General features: G+C 32.8%; 1 protein-coding gene across 1 annotated transcript in view; it reads right to left on the reverse strand.

Moving 5' to 3' along the window:
• The window catches only part of LOC136042175 (exportin-2-like), a 77846-nt gene extending 63199 nt beyond the window's left edge, over window positions 1–14647 (reverse strand). The window contains exons 1-3 of the mRNA XM_065727107.1: window positions 14501–14647; window positions 3326–3474; window positions 1361–1550 (exon numbers count right to left, since the gene is read on the reverse strand). Coding sequence (XP_065583179.1) covers window positions 1361–1550; window positions 3326–3474; window positions 14501–14585 — 424 coding nt within the window. The 5' untranslated portion in view covers window positions 14586–14647. The remainder of the gene's footprint in view (window positions 1–1360; window positions 1551–3325; window positions 3475–14500) is intronic.
• Window positions 14648–21349: the final 6702 nt, after the last annotated feature.

The following is a 21349-nucleotide window of genomic DNA, read 5'->3' on the forward strand; positions in this document are numbered from 1 at the left end:
ATAGGCTCCACAACTTTTTTTCGCTGTCTCCCACTTCGGAGGCTCAAAACACTCTCTGGTTCTGGTCGACTAGATTTCTTCGAAATACGATAAATAGCACTTAAGAAACGAAAGAGAATCTAAAAATAATGAGCCAATGAGTTCAACAGATTCAATGATTTCAAAAATCAAGGTATTTACGATGATCATGTAGTGTGTCAAAAGGATGAAAAAGCAATATCGCAATAACAGCTTACATAATTAGGTTAGACCATTAAGGAAAGCTGTAGGGGATCTTAAACTAGCCAGAAGACACTATGTGCATGCTTTTAATACTACTTCTACGGTTACTGTAACTAGTGCATTCATGCAAAGTGGTTCTCCGCTGTGCATTCATGCAAAGTGGTTTTCCGCTGTGCAAAGTGAATTTACTATAGCCACGCCCCCAGGATACAGTGTTTTTCACTGAGAACAAGCTCAATTGAATAGGATTTCAGATTTGCATTTGCTGAAAGCGGGCCCTAGTAATAACTGGTTTTATTACAAAACGGGGCCCTTGTGAGTAAGTTTCACTCGATGATGTTTTGTTATATTAGATAGACAAAGCGGCATTATCGTCAGAAATTTGTAATGGGAGTGACAAAAGAGCATTTTGACCGGCAGATGGACGAAATGCTACATTTAATCTCGCAGTTACAAACTGAAAATATACTACTCAGAGCAGAAAATAAATTGCTCAAGACTGAGCTCGCCCAAGTGAAGACTTCTACTTTGCGAACAGAACTATATACAAGAATAATAACATCACTATACACGGAATTGAAGCGTCGCAAGGCTCAGAAAATCTTCGGCAGACTGTAGCCTCATTTTTTGAGGCTAAGCTTGGAATATCAAATGCTAGCCAAATACGTATGAGTGCCATTTATGGTATTTCAAAGAAATCTAGTCGACCAGAACCAGAGAGTGTTTTGAGCCTCCGAAGTGGGAGACAGCGAAAAAAAGTTGTGGAGCCTATTTTTGTAAGCCTAGATGGCTTTGACCGGTCGATGATCATGACTACAAAATAGGCTCTACAACTTTTTTTTCGCTGTGTCCCACTTCGGAGGCTCAAAACACTCTCTGGTTCTGGTCGACTAGATTTCTTCGAAATACGATAAATGGCACTTAAGAAACGAAAGAGAATCTTAAAATAATGAGCCAATGAGTTCAACAGATTCAATGATTTCAAAAATCAAGGTATTTAAAAAATATTGGAAAAGAGGAAGAGTGAAAGTATATAAACAGGAGAAAGAACATTTATCTGGTAATAAAATGGATGATATTTGATTTGATTTTGTCATAGTGACATTATAATACATGTGAAAAAAACTTAGTAGCCTACCTGTTGCAAACTTGTCTGTCATATCCTTGATCAAAGTAGGCCATTTCTCAGGAAAATCAGATTTGCCTATTTCAGCAATGGCGTCGGAGAGTTGTCGTTGGATCTTTTCTGGTGACTTGAGCATAAGATCCACTATCAGCTCTTTGATTTTCCCTCTTATCTCTTCATGTATATTATTTTCTCTTCCTTCCTGAAAAAATTAATTTGTATTTCAAAACGACTAAGCTAATCAAACTCATAATTCAACAAAAATTAAGCTAATTATACAGATCATGTTACCAATTAAAAGCAGAGTCGAAAAAATCTTCTTTCTTTGGAATTATTTAAAAAAAAAACTTAAAACAAACATAAACAACTCTGAATTGACTAGGGGCCGGCTTCCTCCTTATTATAAGGTCTATCTTCAGTTTAGAATCCAATAAATTTAATACAACCTAATCTATTTTGTCGTTATTGAATAAAAATTAAACTGCTGAAGATAGTACCCAAAATCCGACTTACAGCAATATGTTACTTTAAGTGCAAGTAATTAAGCACAACTATTCTTGAAGTATTTTACATTAGGAAAAAACCTTTGAAAATAATCTATTAATTCTAGTAAAATGCAAGTTCATTTTTGGTGCAAGGAGAGAAGGTTGCTGGATTTTTCCCACCTTCGCTAACCCCCTATCCCCAGCAGAACGTTTGATTTTTATCTATTTCTTTTTATTCTTTTTAGGGAGGGGATTCAATCAAAAATGGGGATGATGTACCTCTTATTGCCAAGTTAGGTAAACATACATGCATGTAAACGTTATTATCGCCGTCATATAACCTAATGCCAAAATGGTGTTATACTACCTGTCATTAGTAACTCCAGCCATTGAAAAAAAATAATATATTTCTGCAACTTACGAGAAATTTGGGGATAAATTAACCCTCCCTTTCAACCTCCATTAAAATAGCATTCCAAAAATAGATTAGAAAACATTGGTAAAAAAAATAATCAAAAGGTTCAAAGAAAATGCAATCAAAAGAAAGCAACAAGCAGCCGAACTTGGGCTTTTTTAAAGCTATTTATAAGTGCTTTATCAATTTGATAAATTGGTTGGTATGTGTTTTAATTTGAATAGCCCCCCTCTTAAGTATTAATTAGTGGAATTAGTATAAGGAATTCTTCATACCACAGTTATGAGACTAGAAATATGGATGATTTGGTATATGAGTGTCGCAGCTCTCAGAGGGGAAGTTTATGTCCCAAGTTTGCTGGACCAGTAGTATGGAATTCTTTACCAATGAGTATAAGGTTATATGAAAATGTTAGCCAGTTTAAGAGTAGACTGAAGAACCACCTTCTGGGTAGAAAATAAATAAATAATTTAAATGGGATGGCTCATTGATTTGTTTTTTTTTTAAGTATGATTTTTTTTCTCTCTTCTTATTCTTTGTTTTCCTGTTGTTTTCTTTTTCCCACTTTTTTGTTTCATTTCGTTTATTTTTTTTGTTAATTTTGTTGGTATTGGTGCTCATTAATGTTTATCAGCCACTACTAACAAGTCTTTGACTTTCTAAAGTGGCTGATGTGGTTTTTTGTATATTGATGATATGTATAATAAAAAGTGTTTCTCTCTCTCTAAAAAAAGTGGAATTTCTTTTTATTTAGGTTCCCTACATAAACAGTAAAAGTAATTTTATTTAGGTTACTCTCCTACCCCCTAATGATTAGACATGTGTGCATCATTGATAGAAGGATTCATAAATTGATTACAGAACCAACTATAGGATTTTACTTGCTTTGGCACTATTTGGAAGCACAATATATTGTAAGTAAAATATAATATAGTTCTGTAAGTAAAATTATATTTTGTAAAATTATAATTTATTGTCAGGGATCAACCTGATGGGGTCTAACCATACAGTTATTCTAGCTATAAAGGTACTTCTAGCCTACAAGACTCAAGCACGAAAAAAAAGATATAAAATTACCTCAGTAGCCCAATTTCTTTTGATAAAGTTTTTGAAAGTGATTGCTCCAGCTGTTCTAATTGTAATATCAAGGTTGGAACTTGAAACCAATGTCAGGAGTATCAATGAATAATTTTTTTCCTTTTCAATGGATGCTATATCTCTTTCAGCTAAAATAAAAATAAAAAAATCAATATATTTTTTTTTTTTTTAAGTAGAGGCAAAGTTAAATTTTTAACATAGCTCTAGGAATGATGATCATATAGTAAAAGTGAAAAGTTTATATGTTTATCTTTTCATTCCCTCAGCAAAGATGTTTAGTTGTACAAATGCTAATCCAAAATCCAGAGGCAAAGTCTCCTTTCAGAAGGGGTGCTTTAGCCTTGCCTGTAGTTGAGACACTTCAATGTATTCTCTATTGATTGTTTTTTGCCACAAAAGACTTCAATGTATTATTTATTAACTTTTTTCCCAGAGCCACTTCTTCTGGAAGGGGTGGTCCAAGAAACTTTGGAAGGGCTCATTAGACCGAAAATTGAAAGTTCTAGAGCCCTTTTTAAGAGTCAAAAGTGATTTGATGGCAGCCAGCCTTCTTCCTTGCCCTTTTTTCTAACTTGTGCCCCATATCCCCTAGAGAAAATCAATCAAACCTTAGAGATGGTCATTTTGTTCAAGATAGTCTAGTAACTATGCTTCCAGAGATGAAATAACCCATAAAGGCACCATGGCAGGGGCCATCAATAATGTAAACTGGTCATTATTCAAACATATGTATTATGACAGAAAATGGGGTTGTGGAGCATCTCAAAAACAGCTAAGGGTATTAAATTGAAACTTTCAGGAAACTGTTTGGAGAAATTTGAACTAAATCAAAAGATACTATGCACATCCATATTACCATCACGTGGAAGGGGCAGTCATAAAAACTTTTGAGGGGACTCATTTAAGTGGGAATTGAGAATTCTAGTTCCCTTTTCAAGAATCAAAAGTGGTTGAGGGCAGGCAGTCCCCATCCCTTACCCTTCTTTTGAAAACAGCTTCCTTTACCGTGCAAAAACAATCAATAAAAATTTCCAGATTGCCTTTTACCCCTTATATTCATAAGGATTATCAAAATGCCCACTCATCAAAATAAATAGGGCAGAAAACCTCTTATTCGTACAACCTGACTAGTCTTGAGATATTATTGTCTTTTAACTTAATTAATATAGGGTTAAACTCTAGGTCAAAACCAAACAAATTTAAAATTGAAGGAATTCCTTACTCCGAATTTTACTTTCGACAACATGGAGTCAAACTCCTAGTTAGAATCAAGAAAATTTTAAGATGAACAGAACTACATATTTCAAATAAGCAAGCAAATTAATTTCTTTAAGCTTTATCTTACCCTGCTGTGACCACTCAACTCCTAGCCCCAAAAATCACAAAAAGGATAATTAAAAAAATAAAGAAACAAATTTTAAGGTATAACTTAAGAAAACACAAGTTATAAAAGCCAAAAGCCTGGAAATAAAATTAAAAACTTCTGTTATTGTTCCTTTGGCCAAGAGGGCTGCAAAACAGAAAAAACATGTGCTAAGAATATGCTAAATCAAACAGTTCGTGGTAACAAACTGTAGTAAGGAGCGACCCGGTTCAATAGTAACCAAAACTCCAAAAAATAGAATTTTTGTACCAATAACTACATCAAAAGAATCGCATTTTAATGCTGATTTTAAATATATAAGTTTCATCAAGTTTAATCTGACCCACCAAAGGTAAGAGCCTGAGAAAATTTGCGTTATTTCAGAGAATAGGGAGAAACACCCCCTAAAAGTCATAGAATCTTAACGAAAATCACACAATCAGATTCAGCGTATCAGAGAACCTTACTGTAGAAGTTTCAAGCTCCTATCTACAAAAACGTGGAATTTTATATTTTTTGCCAGAAGGCAGATCACGGATGCGTGTTTATTTGTTTGTTTTTTCCCCAGGGGTGATCGTATCGACCCAGTTGTTCTAGAATGCTGCGAGAGGGCTCATTCTAACGGAAATGAAAAGTTCTAGTGCCCCTTTTAAGTGTCTAAAAAAATTGGAAGGCACCTAGGCCCCCTCCCACGCTAATTATTTTCCCAAAGTCAACGGATCAAAATTCTGAGATAGCCATTTTATTCAGCGTAGTCGAAAAACCTTATAACTATGTCTTTGGGGACGACTTACTCCCCCACAGTCCCCGTGGGAGGGGTTACAAGTTCAAAACTTTGACCAGTGCTTACATATAGTAATGGTTATTGGGAAGTGTACAGGCATTTTCAGGAGGATTTTTTGGTTGGAGGCAGGGGTTCAGAAGAGGGGGATATACTGGGGGAACTTTCCATCGAGGAATTTGTCATGGGGGAAGAAAATTTCCATGAAGGGAGCGCAGGATTTACTAGCATTACTTAAAAAAAAAAAAACAATGAAAAAATAAATATGAAAAAGTTTTTTTTTCAGCTGGAAGTAAGTAGCAGCATTAAAACTTAAAACAAACAGAAATTATTACCCATATGAGGGGCTCACCTCTTCCTAATACCTCGCTCTTTACGCTAAAGTATTTTTAGCAATTTCAACTATTTATTCTGCGGTTTTTGTGATTCAGGGGTCATTCTTAATGAATTGGGACAAAATTTAAGCTTTAGTGTAAAAAGCGAGGCACTGACGAGGGGGCGAACCCCCTCATATGTGTAATAAAAACATGAGAATAAAAAATTCTTTACGTAAGCTAATTTATAAGTTACGTATATCTTTTACTTATAAAAAGATTCGTAAAAAATTAAAAGTTCTAGTTGCCTTTTTAATTAACCGAAAGTCGGAGGGCAACTAGTCTTCCTCCCCTGCTCGTTTTTTCTCAAAATCATTTGATCAAAATTATGAGAAAGCCATTTAGCCAAAAAAAAAAAAAAATAAATATACAAATTTCGTTTTAATTATTCCTCTGCGGAGAGCCAAAATCAAAACATGCATTGATTCAAAAACGTTCAGAAATTAAAAATTAATGTAAAAAATTGGCAGTTCTAAACTCTTTATCACTGCCCTTGGCATAGAAACTAATCAACATTGTTTACTGAATTATCTACTTTCTGGATATTCGCTTGAAGTTCTCTGAGAATGAGTCAATTTGTTAGAGATATTTTCTAACAATACTAACTAACAGTTTTTTGGTTGGATGGAAGAAACATAATTATTGGGAAAATTGTAAGCTAACATTTTTATTAAAATAGAAGAAAAGGCCTCTATTGGTACTACTTTTATTTTATTTAACTACAAACTTTTTCCCCCACCCCCAAAAGAAATTATATAAAAACAGGTTTGGTGAGGATTCAGAAAGGCATGAGGTATGAGGCTTCTTTGTGCTTAATTTGAAAAGTGGATCTATTTTTCAAGATTTCACTTTTATTACACAAAGACTATCAGGTCGACATAGGTCAAAGCCCTTTGGAGAGGGAAGGCTTAAAGTTACATACCTAAAAATACTTTCCTGAGGTTGAGGCTCTGAACTATTCCTGAAAGTTTATTCACCCAACTCAATTGCTTTTCAAGACTGACAAAAGCCCCTCATCTTGAATTTTACCCAAAATTCTTATACATCCAAGAATATAGCAGGCACTATCAGGAGGAAGGAGAGTTGGAACACAATTGCAACAGCAAATTAAGCTATCCAGTAAGGGAAACTGTTTCCAGTACTAAGACAATGGGTATCTTGGACGAAAAAAAATGATACAGAAAAAAATAATAAAATGATAAAATACATTTTATACGAACATAGACAGTAGGTTCCAATCATGGATATGAAATGGATAGTTGGGATTAGCTGAGGGTAAGGGATTGTCAAGATGGTCTGGCTACAATCTAGGAGGAAATCCTTTTTTTACAATTAAACTCCAACAGGATTTACATACTAGCATATTGAAATCCAATTATTCTGTTTCAATACACTTGCCAAACAAAATACTTTGTTCTAATCTAAAGCTCACATGTCCAAGACTGGGCAATCTTGTTAAATATTTTAAGCTTAGACTTAAGATTAAAGTGTATGTCTATGATTACTCTGTTTATAGTGCATTAATCAGTAATCAGGTAATCAGTGTGTTTAAAAATGTTTTGTCTTACATGGTTAAAATATGCAAGCTGTTCACAAACAAAGATAATTTCAACTAATCCAACAATGAAATAACCCGCTTTCTAGGTAATATAATAGAGATTTTACAATTGAAGTGGTAATTAGCCGTCTGTGTAATATTAGGTCTATCTTACCCTACATTTTAGGAAAGGAAAGAGCATCAAATGGAGAATTTAATCTCCATTGTATCCTTTCTTACTATCTGATTTGAACACTATAATAAACCAAGAATGACTTTAGCATTCCCAATTTCAGAAGGAAAAACTATGGAATTCTCAAAACTCCTTTAAAAATATCCACAGTGTTTACTTAGGCTATATTGTTCCTTAAGACATACCAATAAACTTTACCCCTATCCTTGCTCCCCAAATGGATAAATATAGGCCTATAACCTGAATTAAATACACCCAATGAATTTTCCATGGGCCAGCTCTTGCCTTCCCTCATCTTGCTGAGCTGCATTTGTTTGCTGTCAAACTAATATAAACTGACCCATGAAAATTTCTTGGGTAAGCCTATATACAATTTGGGCTATATTAGGCAGGGGGAAGAACCAGTGGGAAAGTTTATTGATATGCCTTAAGGAAATATGTGCAAAGGTCTAGAAAGAAGTGGCATCATTTCATTCTAAATTAAAGGGGGGGGCTAAGTAACCTCTGTAGGCCCCCTAAGGTAACCAGCTCACGGTTGTATAAGAGCAACATTTCTTCACAGTGGTTAGCACAGACCTCTCCTAAAATTGACCAATAATAGTAAGAAACAATTTAAAAGCATTTAATGGATACAGAGAGATCATAAGTTGGAAAATAATTTACAGTTTTATCACAACAATGGAAATTGACAAGGTCTTATTTTCCTGCCTTAATACTAAACTTCAACATCAGATCACTGAGCCTTTTGTCACATACTGTAGGTTTGAATTAGGCTTAGTGAAGAAAAGAATCTCTCATTAGTGGTCCTCTTTAATAGGCGGAGTAATGAAGATTTGTATATATTTTTTTTTTTTTTAAACTTTGGAACATGCTTTTGACATTGTCTTCAGACAATTGCAAAGTTCAAAGAGATCTCTTAGCTTATTGGCTAAACATTTGACATATCTTTTTAAAAGATCTGTTTGCAAGGCCAATAGGGTTGTCAATTTAAACTTTTTGGTAATCCACTGCTACAATAGCTAGTGGGCTAGCATCGAGAAAGTACAGCAAATCAAATTCTAACTCAGAGATTGGCTCTGTCTATCTCAAGAAAATAATGCGTTCTGAATGCATCTTTAGTTGATTCTTTTGCTTGAGCAAGATTGCTGTTTCCCAAAGTTGGCATGGTTACAAAAGAATCATGGTTTACATTAGGAATCAAATTTTGAAAATTTTGCAAAATGTCTTTAATGAGGCCACACTCACAAGAAACTTCTTTTGCTTTACAAAAGGTTTCATTAAAAGCTTTGTCAGTTTGAATGTCTATAATTTTATCTTGTGTAACTGCAATATGACCAGCACCTCTAGAGAAATCTAAGTGTGCTGCCTGCAGCTGCTCAACAGAGTTCATGGCATGAAATATTCTACTAGAAGGATTGCAAATGTAAATTCAAATGTCTGAAGTCTGGTTGGAGGTCTGTGGGCATGAGCTGGTTGCAAGTCTGTGAGGCTAACAGACGGATATGCCAGTGGCTTTCTGGACATTAGCGAACAGTTCATAGCATGTATTCAGGGTTGCCACCTGCAGTTCTATTTTACCGCCATTTCATCACATGTAGCACTGTAGCACATGCTAAACTGTATGAAGCTCTTTTTTTCTTATTGAAATTGAAATGTGAAAATTGAATTGAAATGTTATATCAAATTGAAAATGTAGACACTAAAAAATTAAATTACATGATGTATCTCCCCTCATAATATATGACAGAACATTTCTTATGTATGGCAATAATCTAGATAAATTTAGTTATGGGATATATGTGCATGTACACTGTACAATTTAGTGGTCTGATCAGCAACATTTTTTATGGATACATTTTTATTCCATTTTCATTTTAAAAATTTAACTAAAAATTAACCTATCTAAGCACACTTAAACAGACCATACTTGCATTGCAGCATAAGCTGCAATACTTGCCAAAAAATGTGTGACTATAGCACCAAAAATTGCTGTGTAGCATGCAACTCTGGGCAATTGTAGCACTTTAGGAACAGACCATGGTGACAACTCTGTGTGTATTGCTATTTGCAATAAAACAGTAGTTCTAAACCATTTGTCTCAAATTCTAAATGCAAACCCCCAATACGAGGTGGAGTCTATGAGCATGGCAGTGAATGTAAACTGCATGTGGTGCAAAGGTTTTAGTAATGGCTTCCACAACTGAAAAGTGGCCACTCAGTAATCTCTGTAACATTGTGCTATATCTCCATAGAAAAAAATTTCAAAATAGATTTCACTTTACTTTATAATAAAGAATGAACGTTAGCTCATGATAACTGAACAAACACCTGGAAACTCCAAGCAGTCTGGTATCTATCATAGGCAACACTAAGCACTGTCTAAGTAAAGAGCAATGGAAGCACAATGTATTACATTTTTTTTTCTTAGACCAGGGCACTTTGTCTCAAAGAAAATGTTGCAGACACTTCAAAAAGGAATCATTCAATCGGAAATTGAAAGGGCTAGTGCCCTTTTAATAGTCAAAAGTGATTGGGGGACAACTAACCTCCCTCCCATGTCTACCATTTCCCCAAACACATCCCATAAAAATTTTGAGAAAGACATTTTGTTCAATATAGTTGACAGGTCTGAAAATTATGTCTTTGAGGATGACAACCCCCCAGCCCTTAGGGCAAGGGTTGTAGTTTATAACCTGGGGCATATAAGGTTTATATAGAAAGGGTGATCATATAAACTTTGGAGGGGGCTCATTGGATTGGTAATCAGAAGTTATAATACCCTTTTTAAGATTTAAAATGATCAGATGGTGGATAGCCCCCCACACCTTGTGTTTTCCTGAAATACATCTCATAGGAATTTTTAGATGGTCATTTGTAGTTGTAGAAACTTCAAAAACTGAATAATGCCATTGCAAATTGATAGGGCTAGTGCACTTTTGATTGGAGAGCAACAAGCCCCCCCCCCCCCCCCACATCCATCAATTCCCAAAACACATCTAATCAAAATTTTGAGAGCCATCTTATTCAACATAGTGGAAAGGTATGGAAATTATGTCTTTGAGGGTTTGAGGTGCAAGGGTTGTAAGTTATGTCCTGAGGGCATATTAGGTTTACATGGAAAGCATGGTTGTAAAAACTCTTGAGGGAACTTATTTGAATGTAAACCAGATGTTCTAGGGCCCTTTCTATAAGCCAAAGTGATTGGAGGGCAGCCATCCTCTATGTCATATTTTTCACAAATGCATCCAATTAAAATTTCAAGATAGCCATTTGTTCAAAAATAGTCCAAAGATCATATAATAAGGTTTTTGGAGTCAACAGAATTGGTACTTATCAGTTATATAATAGACACTTGGGAAGTGAAGTTCAATTAATACTAAGGAAATGAAACAAAATATGATGAATATATAATAGTTTAGAAAAAAATTCAGGCTATATATTTGCAACTTAGGGGGGGGGGAGCATAGAATATATTAAATGCCTAAACTAACCATTGCTGTATTTAATATATGCTATGCTTTATCCCATTTGATTCAAAATTAAAAGTTTTGGTGCTCTAAGAATAAAAACAGATTAGAGGGCAAGCAGCTTTATCTCAAGCCCATTCATTTTCCAAACCCATCCAGTTAAGATTTTGAACCAACCATTTTGTTCAGCATATTAGAAGAATCCAGCAACTATACCTTTAGAGATGTTGTGCAAGTCAACCACCCACAATTATGCAATTGGCCCATTATGCTTTAAAACTATATCAGAAGGCATTCTGATTCACAGTTGCCAATAAGATACCTCAGCACTGTATCAAAAACAATTAGAAATGTTATATTGAAACTTTTGGGGCTACTACTATTACTACTTCTACTCTCACAATTTGAATAAATAAAATGAATATAAGTGTATTCAGGTTGTCACAGAGCATAGGTAGAATCTTTTGGGAAATGATATTTAAGCTGTTTTTATTTCAGGTCATATATAGGAGTTATAAAATTAAAAAACAATGTTTGTATCAGGATTAAAAATTATAGAAAAAGTTTCTGCAACATACAAGTGTCAACCCAAATTATGGATTTTTATAGAAAAAAATGAAGATATAAAATATTATTATTTTTTTTTTCATTAAAAAGGCTGTCAATAAGAAATGAACAGAAATTAATTTAAAAAACTTTTCCCAAAAAACCAGTTTTTTGAAGAAAAGTAAAGAGCTCTATTTAGCCAAAAATGAGCAGAAATACAGTAAAACAATATTCCAATATTCTTGTTTTGAGTTTCATTTATTCATTGATAGTGCTTTGTGGTAGTTTTATGCTTGGACAAGCTCTTTACTTTTCTTTGAAAACTTGTTTTCTAGGAAAATTTTTCTTAAATTAATTAAGAAAAATAAATCTATGGTTACTAGGAATGCAAAGAGCCTGTTGTTGCCCAAAATGGCACTTTATTTACAAAGTCAAGAAACAGAGAAGACCTGAGTCTCACTGAACCATGAGAAAAATTTCAGAACAGTTTCAAAAACAGACTTGAAGAAATATAGAGTATATAATATATATATATATATATATATATATATATATATATATATATATATATATATATATATATATATATATATATATATATATATATATATACTAGCTGTTGGGGTGGCGCTTTGCGCCACCCCAACACCTAGTTGGTGGGGGCGCTTGGCACCCCCCAAGCCCCTGCGCGTGTAAGTCCTTACACGCCATTGCAGTTGTGTCCCTGTGTCCCACCTGTGAATATAGATATATATATATATATATATATATATATATATATATATATATATATATATATATATATATATATATATATATATATATAATATATATATATATATAATATATACATAATTTTTAACTATGTAAAACTTGCGAATATACAACATTCTTGGCTGTCCCATTGTCTGTACATATAAATAGATTGTCAGGTTTACCAACTCTTGAACATGCAACATATAATTGTCCATGGGAAAAACAATCTGTATTCAGATCTATACCTCATTATTCTAATGATTGCCCTTGAGCTTTGTCAATGGTGATTGCTAATCAAACATTCCCTGTGTCCCCATCATCATTTATATATCCCCCTGTGCCCCCTGGCATCCCCGTTGTTGTTGTTTCCCTGTGTCCCGGTTGTCATTTGTGTCCCAGTCTGTAATTTCTCTTTGAGTGTTGCAGTTGTCATTTATATTCCCTGTGTCCTGGTCATCATTTGTATCCTGGTGCTTTGTTGATGGTGATTGCTAATCAAACATACCTTGTGTCCCACTTGCTTTCTCTTTGAGTGTCACAGTCATCATTTACATTCCCTATATCCCGGTGTCCTGGTTGTCATTTGTGTCCTGGTCTGTAATTTTGTCAGTCAACAAACATGACATCACTTGACAGACAGACAGACAACTTATTTTATATATATAGATAGATAGATACGTCAGTTGACAAACATGATGTTAGTCAACACACAAACATGACGTCAGTAGACAGATACACAGACAAACAACTTATTTTTATATATATATAGATATATTTATAAATGTATACATTTATATATATATATATATATATATATATATATATATATATATATATATATATATATATATATATATATATATAAATATATATATATATATATATAAAATATATATATATATATATGTATATATATATATATATATATATATATATATATATATATATATATATATATATATATATATATATATATATATATATATATATATATATATAGGGAATTACCGCTTCAGAATCATGTAACCAACATAAATAATTTTATTTTAGATCCTGGGTTGATGATTTGATATAGCAGCTCTCTATAAAGAGGCATGCTAGAAATAAGTAAAACTCTTAATTTATGTTTATTTAGTGGTTTAGTACACATTTTGGTAAAATTCTAGTTGATTGACTTTTGGCTATCTCTGAAAGCGTTTAGGTTAGGAAAATGAAACTTTCAGGGATGAATCTACAAACTAAAGTATATCCTGGGAAGGTATTTTGAAGCAACTACCTCTACTCCTTCTCCCTCTAGAGGGCCCTGACCTTTGATGACCTTTTAAATATGTGTGTTGTAAAAGTGGACCTTGCAAAATAGATCTTCTGCTTAATTGAAGTACAACTAAATTGTTTTCAGCTTCATAACTTTGCTCAATTCAGTTTTATAAGGTCTCAAAGATATGCAAATACATTTCCTAAATTTTGAGAAAAAAAAACATTGATATGGCTCAGAATTCTACTCAAATAACAGGAATTGCATTTTCAGAACTAAAGGCAGAGAAAAAGCAACTAGTAACTGAAAATTAAGGTAAAATGTTGTTTTGTCAAAATCTAAATAGGTAGGCCTATAGACTTGTCATGTAGGCAAATTTTGGGGCCTTCTAGAGGGAGAAGAAGTGGAGGTGGGTACAGTAAAATACCTTCCCGGGACATACTTTAGCCTGTAGACCCATCCCTGAAAGTTCCATTTTCCTAACCTAAAACCTTTCCAAGATAGCAAGAAGTCAATTAACTAAGTAATCTTACATGTCCCTCTTTTAAGTCAATTAACCGATTAATCTTACATGTCCCTCTTTTTGTTCTAGCATTTCTCCATCTGAAGAGCTGTCATTCTACACCTTCACTAGATGACATTAGCCAATTTTTGAATTGTTCAATTAATTTTTAGAATTTTGTAGCAATTCCTTCAGAAGAGTAAAAATAATAAACTCAAGCTGTCATATTTCACCAACAAGATCCTGGCCTTTAGTTTCTTTGGCTGGATGGAAGGCTGCAAGGTCCTTTCAATATAGGCTAGGCTATGAACTTTACTAGGATAACAAATAAATTACAATCAAAACAATTTGCTGCAAAAAAATGTTTTCAGAAGACTGACCTTGTTTTCTAATAGCAGCATCTGGTGACAGAGTTTGCAAAAGACACTCAGCAAGAGCAGTCACACTCCCTTGATTTATTTCCATCTTAAATGCAAGTGAATTTCAAATTCCGAAATTTCTTGTATTAAATATTGTAATCCCTTTCAAGCGGCTCTTACGGTAGGAAAGTTTTTAGATGACTCTCAGGTTTCGGGAAAATTTTTGGTGGGACAGGTTTTCTCTTTGTATTATGCCTTTAGAGGTAACCCAGCAGTTCACGAATAAATTAACACATTTCATAGAGTATATCATATGGGCCAGCTGTGATTCTGCAAAGAGAAATTCGGATTTTGTCAATAAAGTTTTGTCAAAGATGACTCAAATTCTAAGGAGAACTTTGAAGGTCGAAATTAGCCAAAGAAATATTGAAGGTATTTAGCCACGTTTAAATAAAACTGCCAAAAAATAGTTTTTCTAGTAGGAAACTGAATTAACCGGACATTTAGCTGAGACAATCATCTTCTTATGCATTTTTTCCATTTTAATGAGTAAGGATGAAAATATGTTTTGTCTAAACCTAATGCAGGGCTTCCACGGAGTTATCAAAGTAGATAAAGTTTTTTATGAAATTGCAAACCATAAAGTTTGTCTCGCTCTCGTAAGAATTTCACCTTTTTGACTTTACATGAACTTTTCATAGGAATGAACTCGCAAGAATTTCACCTTTTTAACTTTACATAAACTTTTCATACCAATCAACTACATTAATCAGACATGTAGCTGAGACAATCATCTTCTTATGCATTTTTTCCCTTTTAATGAGTAATGAGTCATTTTAATGAGTAATGAGTGTGCCCAAGAGTGCCATGGTCCAGCCATAGTTTGCAATAGTAGTGTGGAAAACAGCCTGAAAACAGATTGAAATCGTTGACAATATTTTAGAGGCTGTCAATGATCCTAATTATGTTGAGAAAAAAAATCTTTTTCATAGAAAGACCTCTTTCTATCAACTTACTGATAGAAGAACTGATAGAGAAAGACTCTTTTTTCATAGAAAGACCAGGTGATGCAGGTAAAACATTTGTTTATAGGACCTTTTACCACATTCTGTATGGAAAAAGCGGAAAGTAAAACGTTTGGCTTACATCAGCAACTTTGTTGCCATTAGGTCTAATAGCACACAAGACTTTTGGCTTATAAGTTCCACTCTCCTTGGATTCTGTTTTTTTAAGCAAAGCTTTAGGATTAGCTTAAGAAAATGTTTTCATACTTGACAAAGCACCCAAGCATACCAGGTACGGCTTACAAAATATAAATAAGTTGTTGCAGTCCGTTGCAAATCTAAACTTCCCATTTGGTGGGAAAATTTTGTTGCTGGAGGTGATTTCCAACAGTTTTTACCAGTTTAACTCCAAAGCAACTGTGGTGAAATAGTCAATTCATCAATAAAAAAAAGCTACCTTTGGAAATATTTTAAACATATTTCTTTTGAGAAATATATGTGGGTGAATTCTAAACAGGAGGCATTTGCAAAGTACAGCCGTAAACGGGGAAATGTAGATTTTGCTAAAAATCGTATTTAAAAAATTGTATTACCAGAAGACATAATTCTCAGTGGTGAAGTTTCTATATATATATGAGGAAGTTTCTGGAAAATTTTTGTCTAAATAGCTTCAATTTGATGAAGGATCGAGTTATTTTAACTTCAATCAACAAAGACGTTAGTAAATTAAATCCGAAAAATGTCGATCGCCTCCCGGGAGAACGTTAATCGTAAAAAATGACAATTCAGTAAAAGATAAAGAAAAAGGAGGAATCTAATTTACTTCAGAATTTGTCAATTCAATTTAAACTGCAAAATTACCATCACATGACTTCAAAATTAAGAAAGATACGGTAGTTATGCTTTTGTGTAGCCTAGATATTTCAGAAGGAATGTGTAAAAGGACCCACCTTATTGTTACTGAATTATGTAACACAATAATTAAGACAAATATTGTTACTGGGCTAAAACAGGCAAAGAAATTCACATTTCTCGACTTAAAGTGGACTCTAGTAAAGGGTAACTTGGATGTACTTCAGCAGAATCAATTTCCACTTTGACCTGCATTTGTCACGATTTTACAAAAGTCGCAAGGGCAAACTTTTGAATTGGTTTGTGTCGACCTTAGTACTCATGTTTTAATCATAGAATGTTATACGTGACATTTTCTCACTTGAAAAGGCAACTTAGTTTAAAAGTTTCGCTACCACCTAAGAATGAACGAAAAACATATAACGAAGTGGGGAAGTAAGCCCCGACAACTACCAACAAACGCCTTATTGTTAGTGATATGTCTTTTTTTAGATCAATTAAACGATTAATAATTGTAATATATATCACATCATTGACATTTCAGGTCACAAGAACGATCTAAATGATTCAGGACTTTAAGGAAGAATTTATATTTTCCCCAGTGTGGTTGTAACAAACCTGTGGTGTCATTCTGACATAAAGAAGGGGCTCACGTCTGCGGTTAGAAAACAAGTGACGATAAGAATCCATATGCAGAAGCCTACCACGTGCTGAGTGCCGGGACCTGGTGGCGAAACCGCCAGGTTCCTGGTACTAATATCAATATATATATATATATATATATATATATATATATATATATATATATAAATTTTCTCTTATTGATTATTAAAGCAAGTACGATTACATATATATATATATATATATATATATATATATATATATATATATATAGTACGATTACCGTTAGTTCCCAGTTTTATAAGTCGTCCATAATCTTTGATTTACACTGACTAGCTTTTATCTGTTCTTCTGAAAATCCTTCAGATGGTACTGGATCTCAAAATAAAATAAAAAAAACAGGTTTTCAAAAAGTCAACTTGTCAAAAATCCTCAACAAAAAGTTGTTTAAAAAATCTTCTCATTTACTGATTAATCTTTATAGCTTGAAGCCAATATTGTAAACTAAAATAAAAGGTTTTTTAATTATATTTTGTTTTTTAAAGGTTAATTATCGGTTGTTTAATTTACCTGGTTTACTTTTAGCACGGAACGCCCCTATCAATTTGGAAACCATAACCGTACAAGATTTTGTCTTTTCATTTCATTAGCCTTCTCCAATTTAACTAATAAAAACACTAATCCGTAAAAAGTAAAAAGAAGAATTTAAATGGACTAAAATTTATTAAATAAATTAGACTATAAAATATAAAGCTGTAACTCGAGGTTTGTTATAGAATTCACAGTATAAAAATAAAAAGTTCGATTTTTTTGAAAGCATAACGGCAGAATTGTCAACTCTCTGTATGAAAAAATCGCATATTTTCGAAGGGAAGGCTTTCAAGGAAATGGAACATTGACGAAACTGCAACACTGCCCTAAAAATTCGTTACTTTGAAATATTCTCTCCTCATTATTTCTCTATTTTTATCTTTTTTGTTTATTTTTGCTCCGTTTTTTAATTATATTTTGTTTTTTAAAGGTTAATTATCGGTTGTTTAATTTACCTGGTTTACTTTTAGCACGGAACGCCCCTATCAATTTGGAAACCATAACCGTACAAGATTTTGTCTTTTCATTTCATTAGCCTTCTCTAATTTAACTAATAAAAACACTAATCCGTAAAAAGTAAAAAGAAGAATTTAAATGGACTAAAATTTATTAAATAAATTAGACTATAAAATATAAAGCTGTAACTCGAGGTTTGTTATAGAATTCACCGTATAAAAATAAAAAGTTCGATTTTTTTGAAAGCATAATGGCAGAATTGTCAACTCTCTGTATGAAAAAATCGCATATTTTCGAAGGGAAGGCTTTCAAGGAAATGGAACATTGACGAAACTGCATCACTGCCCTAAAAATTCGTTACTTTGAAATATTCTCTCCTCATTATTTCTCTATTTTTATCTTTTTTGTTTATTTTTGCTCCGTCTGAGCTTTTTTGCTTCTTCATGTGTTTTCATATGTTTTACTCGATATTTGAAGGTATACCTGGTGCGAAATTTAAAAATAAAATTCATGGGTGAAAAATAAGCTACATACAAATAGCACCGAACTAGCTTCAGAAGATGTTGAGGCCTTTTTGGCTATAGTTCATTTGAGAATCAACAGTTTGTGAATGTTGGAATTATATAATACATAAAACATTTTAAACTTTAAATAATTGATTTTGCTCTTTATTTTTCGCAATTAACACTACCTAAAATCTTCCTCATCTCGAAATATATTTTTTTTTCTTGCCATCTCTCTCTCTCTTTTTCTTTCATTTATTCAATCTAGTTCCATCTTAGGTTTTTCGTTACTTTTCATTGGTTTTACTTAATAGTCGAAAGTGAACTATACTAGTTTAAACCATTAGAAATTATGCTTTTTTTACTTATAAATAATTGTAAAGTTGATAATAGTGTCATTTTTGAAGAGTAATAATAAGGTAATCATTTCTAAATCATGGCATGAAATTTGAAAATAAAATACATGGGTGAAAAATAAACGAAAATATGCTAAAAATATATAGCACCAGACTAGCTTTACACGGGTATTGAGCTAATTTCTGATACAAGATGTATGAGCTTAGCCTTATTGAGAAAACTTCTTTTTATTGTATTAAAATAAAACAAAAATTCAGAGAAATTAAAGTAAACTACCACATTATAGCTTAAATCAAAACAGAAATTACACCGTATTTGAGAAATTGTATTTATTTTTTTAAATTTCTTACCAAAATTTGACATTAATAAGCTCTGTCACTCTTTGCTAAGATGATGAAAAAAAAAGAAATAAAAAGAGAGAGATAGTGAGGAGAGAATATTTCAAACCTCATTATTTTGTATGTGAGGGGATGTCCCCTCATATACGAAATAAGTTCTATTCGTTTTAATTTTTACTCATTGCTCATTGCGAAGTTCCTCATGGATTTTTCCAAGATCTAAACGATACTTAGAATTTCAATGTTTCATTAATGCGTGTGAACTCATTTAACACCAACAAAGACACAAATAAAATCATACGGAAATATACAAATTTGAATGTACGGATTGAAACCTAATCAGTCTTTCTATCTCTTAATTCACAAGCCTCGCAAGCCTCTTTGCAATGAGTTGCTCCTTCAAGATGACCAAGAAGCATAAAGAATTTTTATTTATTATTTACTTTATTTGTCATATTACTTTATGATAATTCTGATTTACTAATTATTACTTAATAGGCCTCTCACCTCTATTTCTTCAATTTTATTCATTTCTTTTTTTTTGAATGTTGTAATATATCTAGTCTATTGATGTAATATTTTTTTTTTACCTTTTACGCAGTATGTAAGTGACTCAGCATGTATTTTTCTCTGAGCCTTTGATCCGTATATGTCCCCCTAATTAATGGTTAAAGATCTTTTTTTGAGGGGAGTCATTATTTTGTGTTGATTACGAACATATCTTATCTTATACTTTATAAAAAATTTATTTGGAAAAAAATTTCCAAATAAAGGTCTATTTTCGAGACTCAGGTTTACTCAAGATATGATTGATACTATAATTCTTAATGAAGGACATGGGTATTCCTTTAAATCAAATGCATCTTTTAAATAATAGGTTGAGAGTTGCCAGCTCACAAAAATCTTGAGAGCATAAAATGTACTACTCTTCACAATCAAGAGTGAGGGGTATTTCTTTATATATTTTTCCAATGAAAATACAAAAAAACGGCATGTTTCAACATCTAAGGAGGCAATAATCAGTAGAAGTTGAAGACCTCATAATCTAGGGGGCAAGGTATACCATAAGATTTAAAAAATATAAAATAAAATGAGTTTGGTGTTAGATTTCTTGAAAACTGAAGCAGTAACTACCCCCCCCCCAGTCCTAATACCACTAATAATAACAACCCTGTATAATTAACGCGCCTGGATTATTTGCTTTATATCAATTATTTTTCTCGTAGAAATAAAGTTATGCACTGACGAGCTATCATTTATGAGTTATTATGAGTATTTTGAGCTACTTATTTTCGTCCTTTTTGTTGGAAGTGTAATTTTATATTTTTCAGTTTTCTTTTTATTTATTTCCTATACTCTTTTGTGCATATCCATGTATGTATAGAGGGCATAAATACATTATTATTATTACTATTATTATTAATATGCTGATGAACAATCAAAATGGACTCCCTGTTGAATTTTTATGGGAGTAACTGACAAAACATGGGCTGACGTTAAGGTTTGCATTTTTTTCATCTGTCAGCAACAATGTCTAGGTTAGATTTATACACTGATTTTCTACATGCAAAGGTTTTCATAGTTAAGTGACTGATTTAGCTGTTCTTCTGTTTTACGGTTCCAATGCTTCATTAGAACTTATTTATTATAGATTCTTCCATAACGTTTTATTGAAAAAAATTAACAAAACTTGTTTTTAATCTTAAATAGCAATAATAGCTTACATGTTTTCTCCCTTATTCATTCAAAATAGGCGTTGCGCTTATTACTCCATGCTACAATCGTGTTATACATGATTCAATTATGTATTGAATACGTCTAGGTACATACGTAATTAAGCAAATTTTTAATGAGAAACTCGAACTCCTTATTTTCTTTCTGGCTCAAAAGGTTTTGCATCTTTCGTTGAGCAATAAGGACTAATGTTTGATGATTACTAAAGGAGCCTCTGAGACCTCGATCTGACTCTTCAGACATTGCTCTTTTTAGCCTCTACGGGTCATTGGCCTCGTGTTGACTTAAAATTTTGCATACTATGAGCTAGCGCTTAGAATAACATCGTCAAACAAAAATAAATTCAATAATCAAAAACATTTGTGTGAATAAAATGAGATCCAGCCTTGCCCTTGTAAATCGAACAAGGTCTTC

Source organism: Artemia franciscana, unplaced genomic scaffold, assembly GCF_032884065.1.
Source record: "Artemia franciscana unplaced genomic scaffold, ASM3288406v1 PGA_scaffold_74, whole genome shotgun sequence".
Classification (NCBI taxonomy): domain Eukaryota; kingdom Metazoa; phylum Arthropoda; class Branchiopoda; order Anostraca; family Artemiidae; genus Artemia; species Artemia franciscana.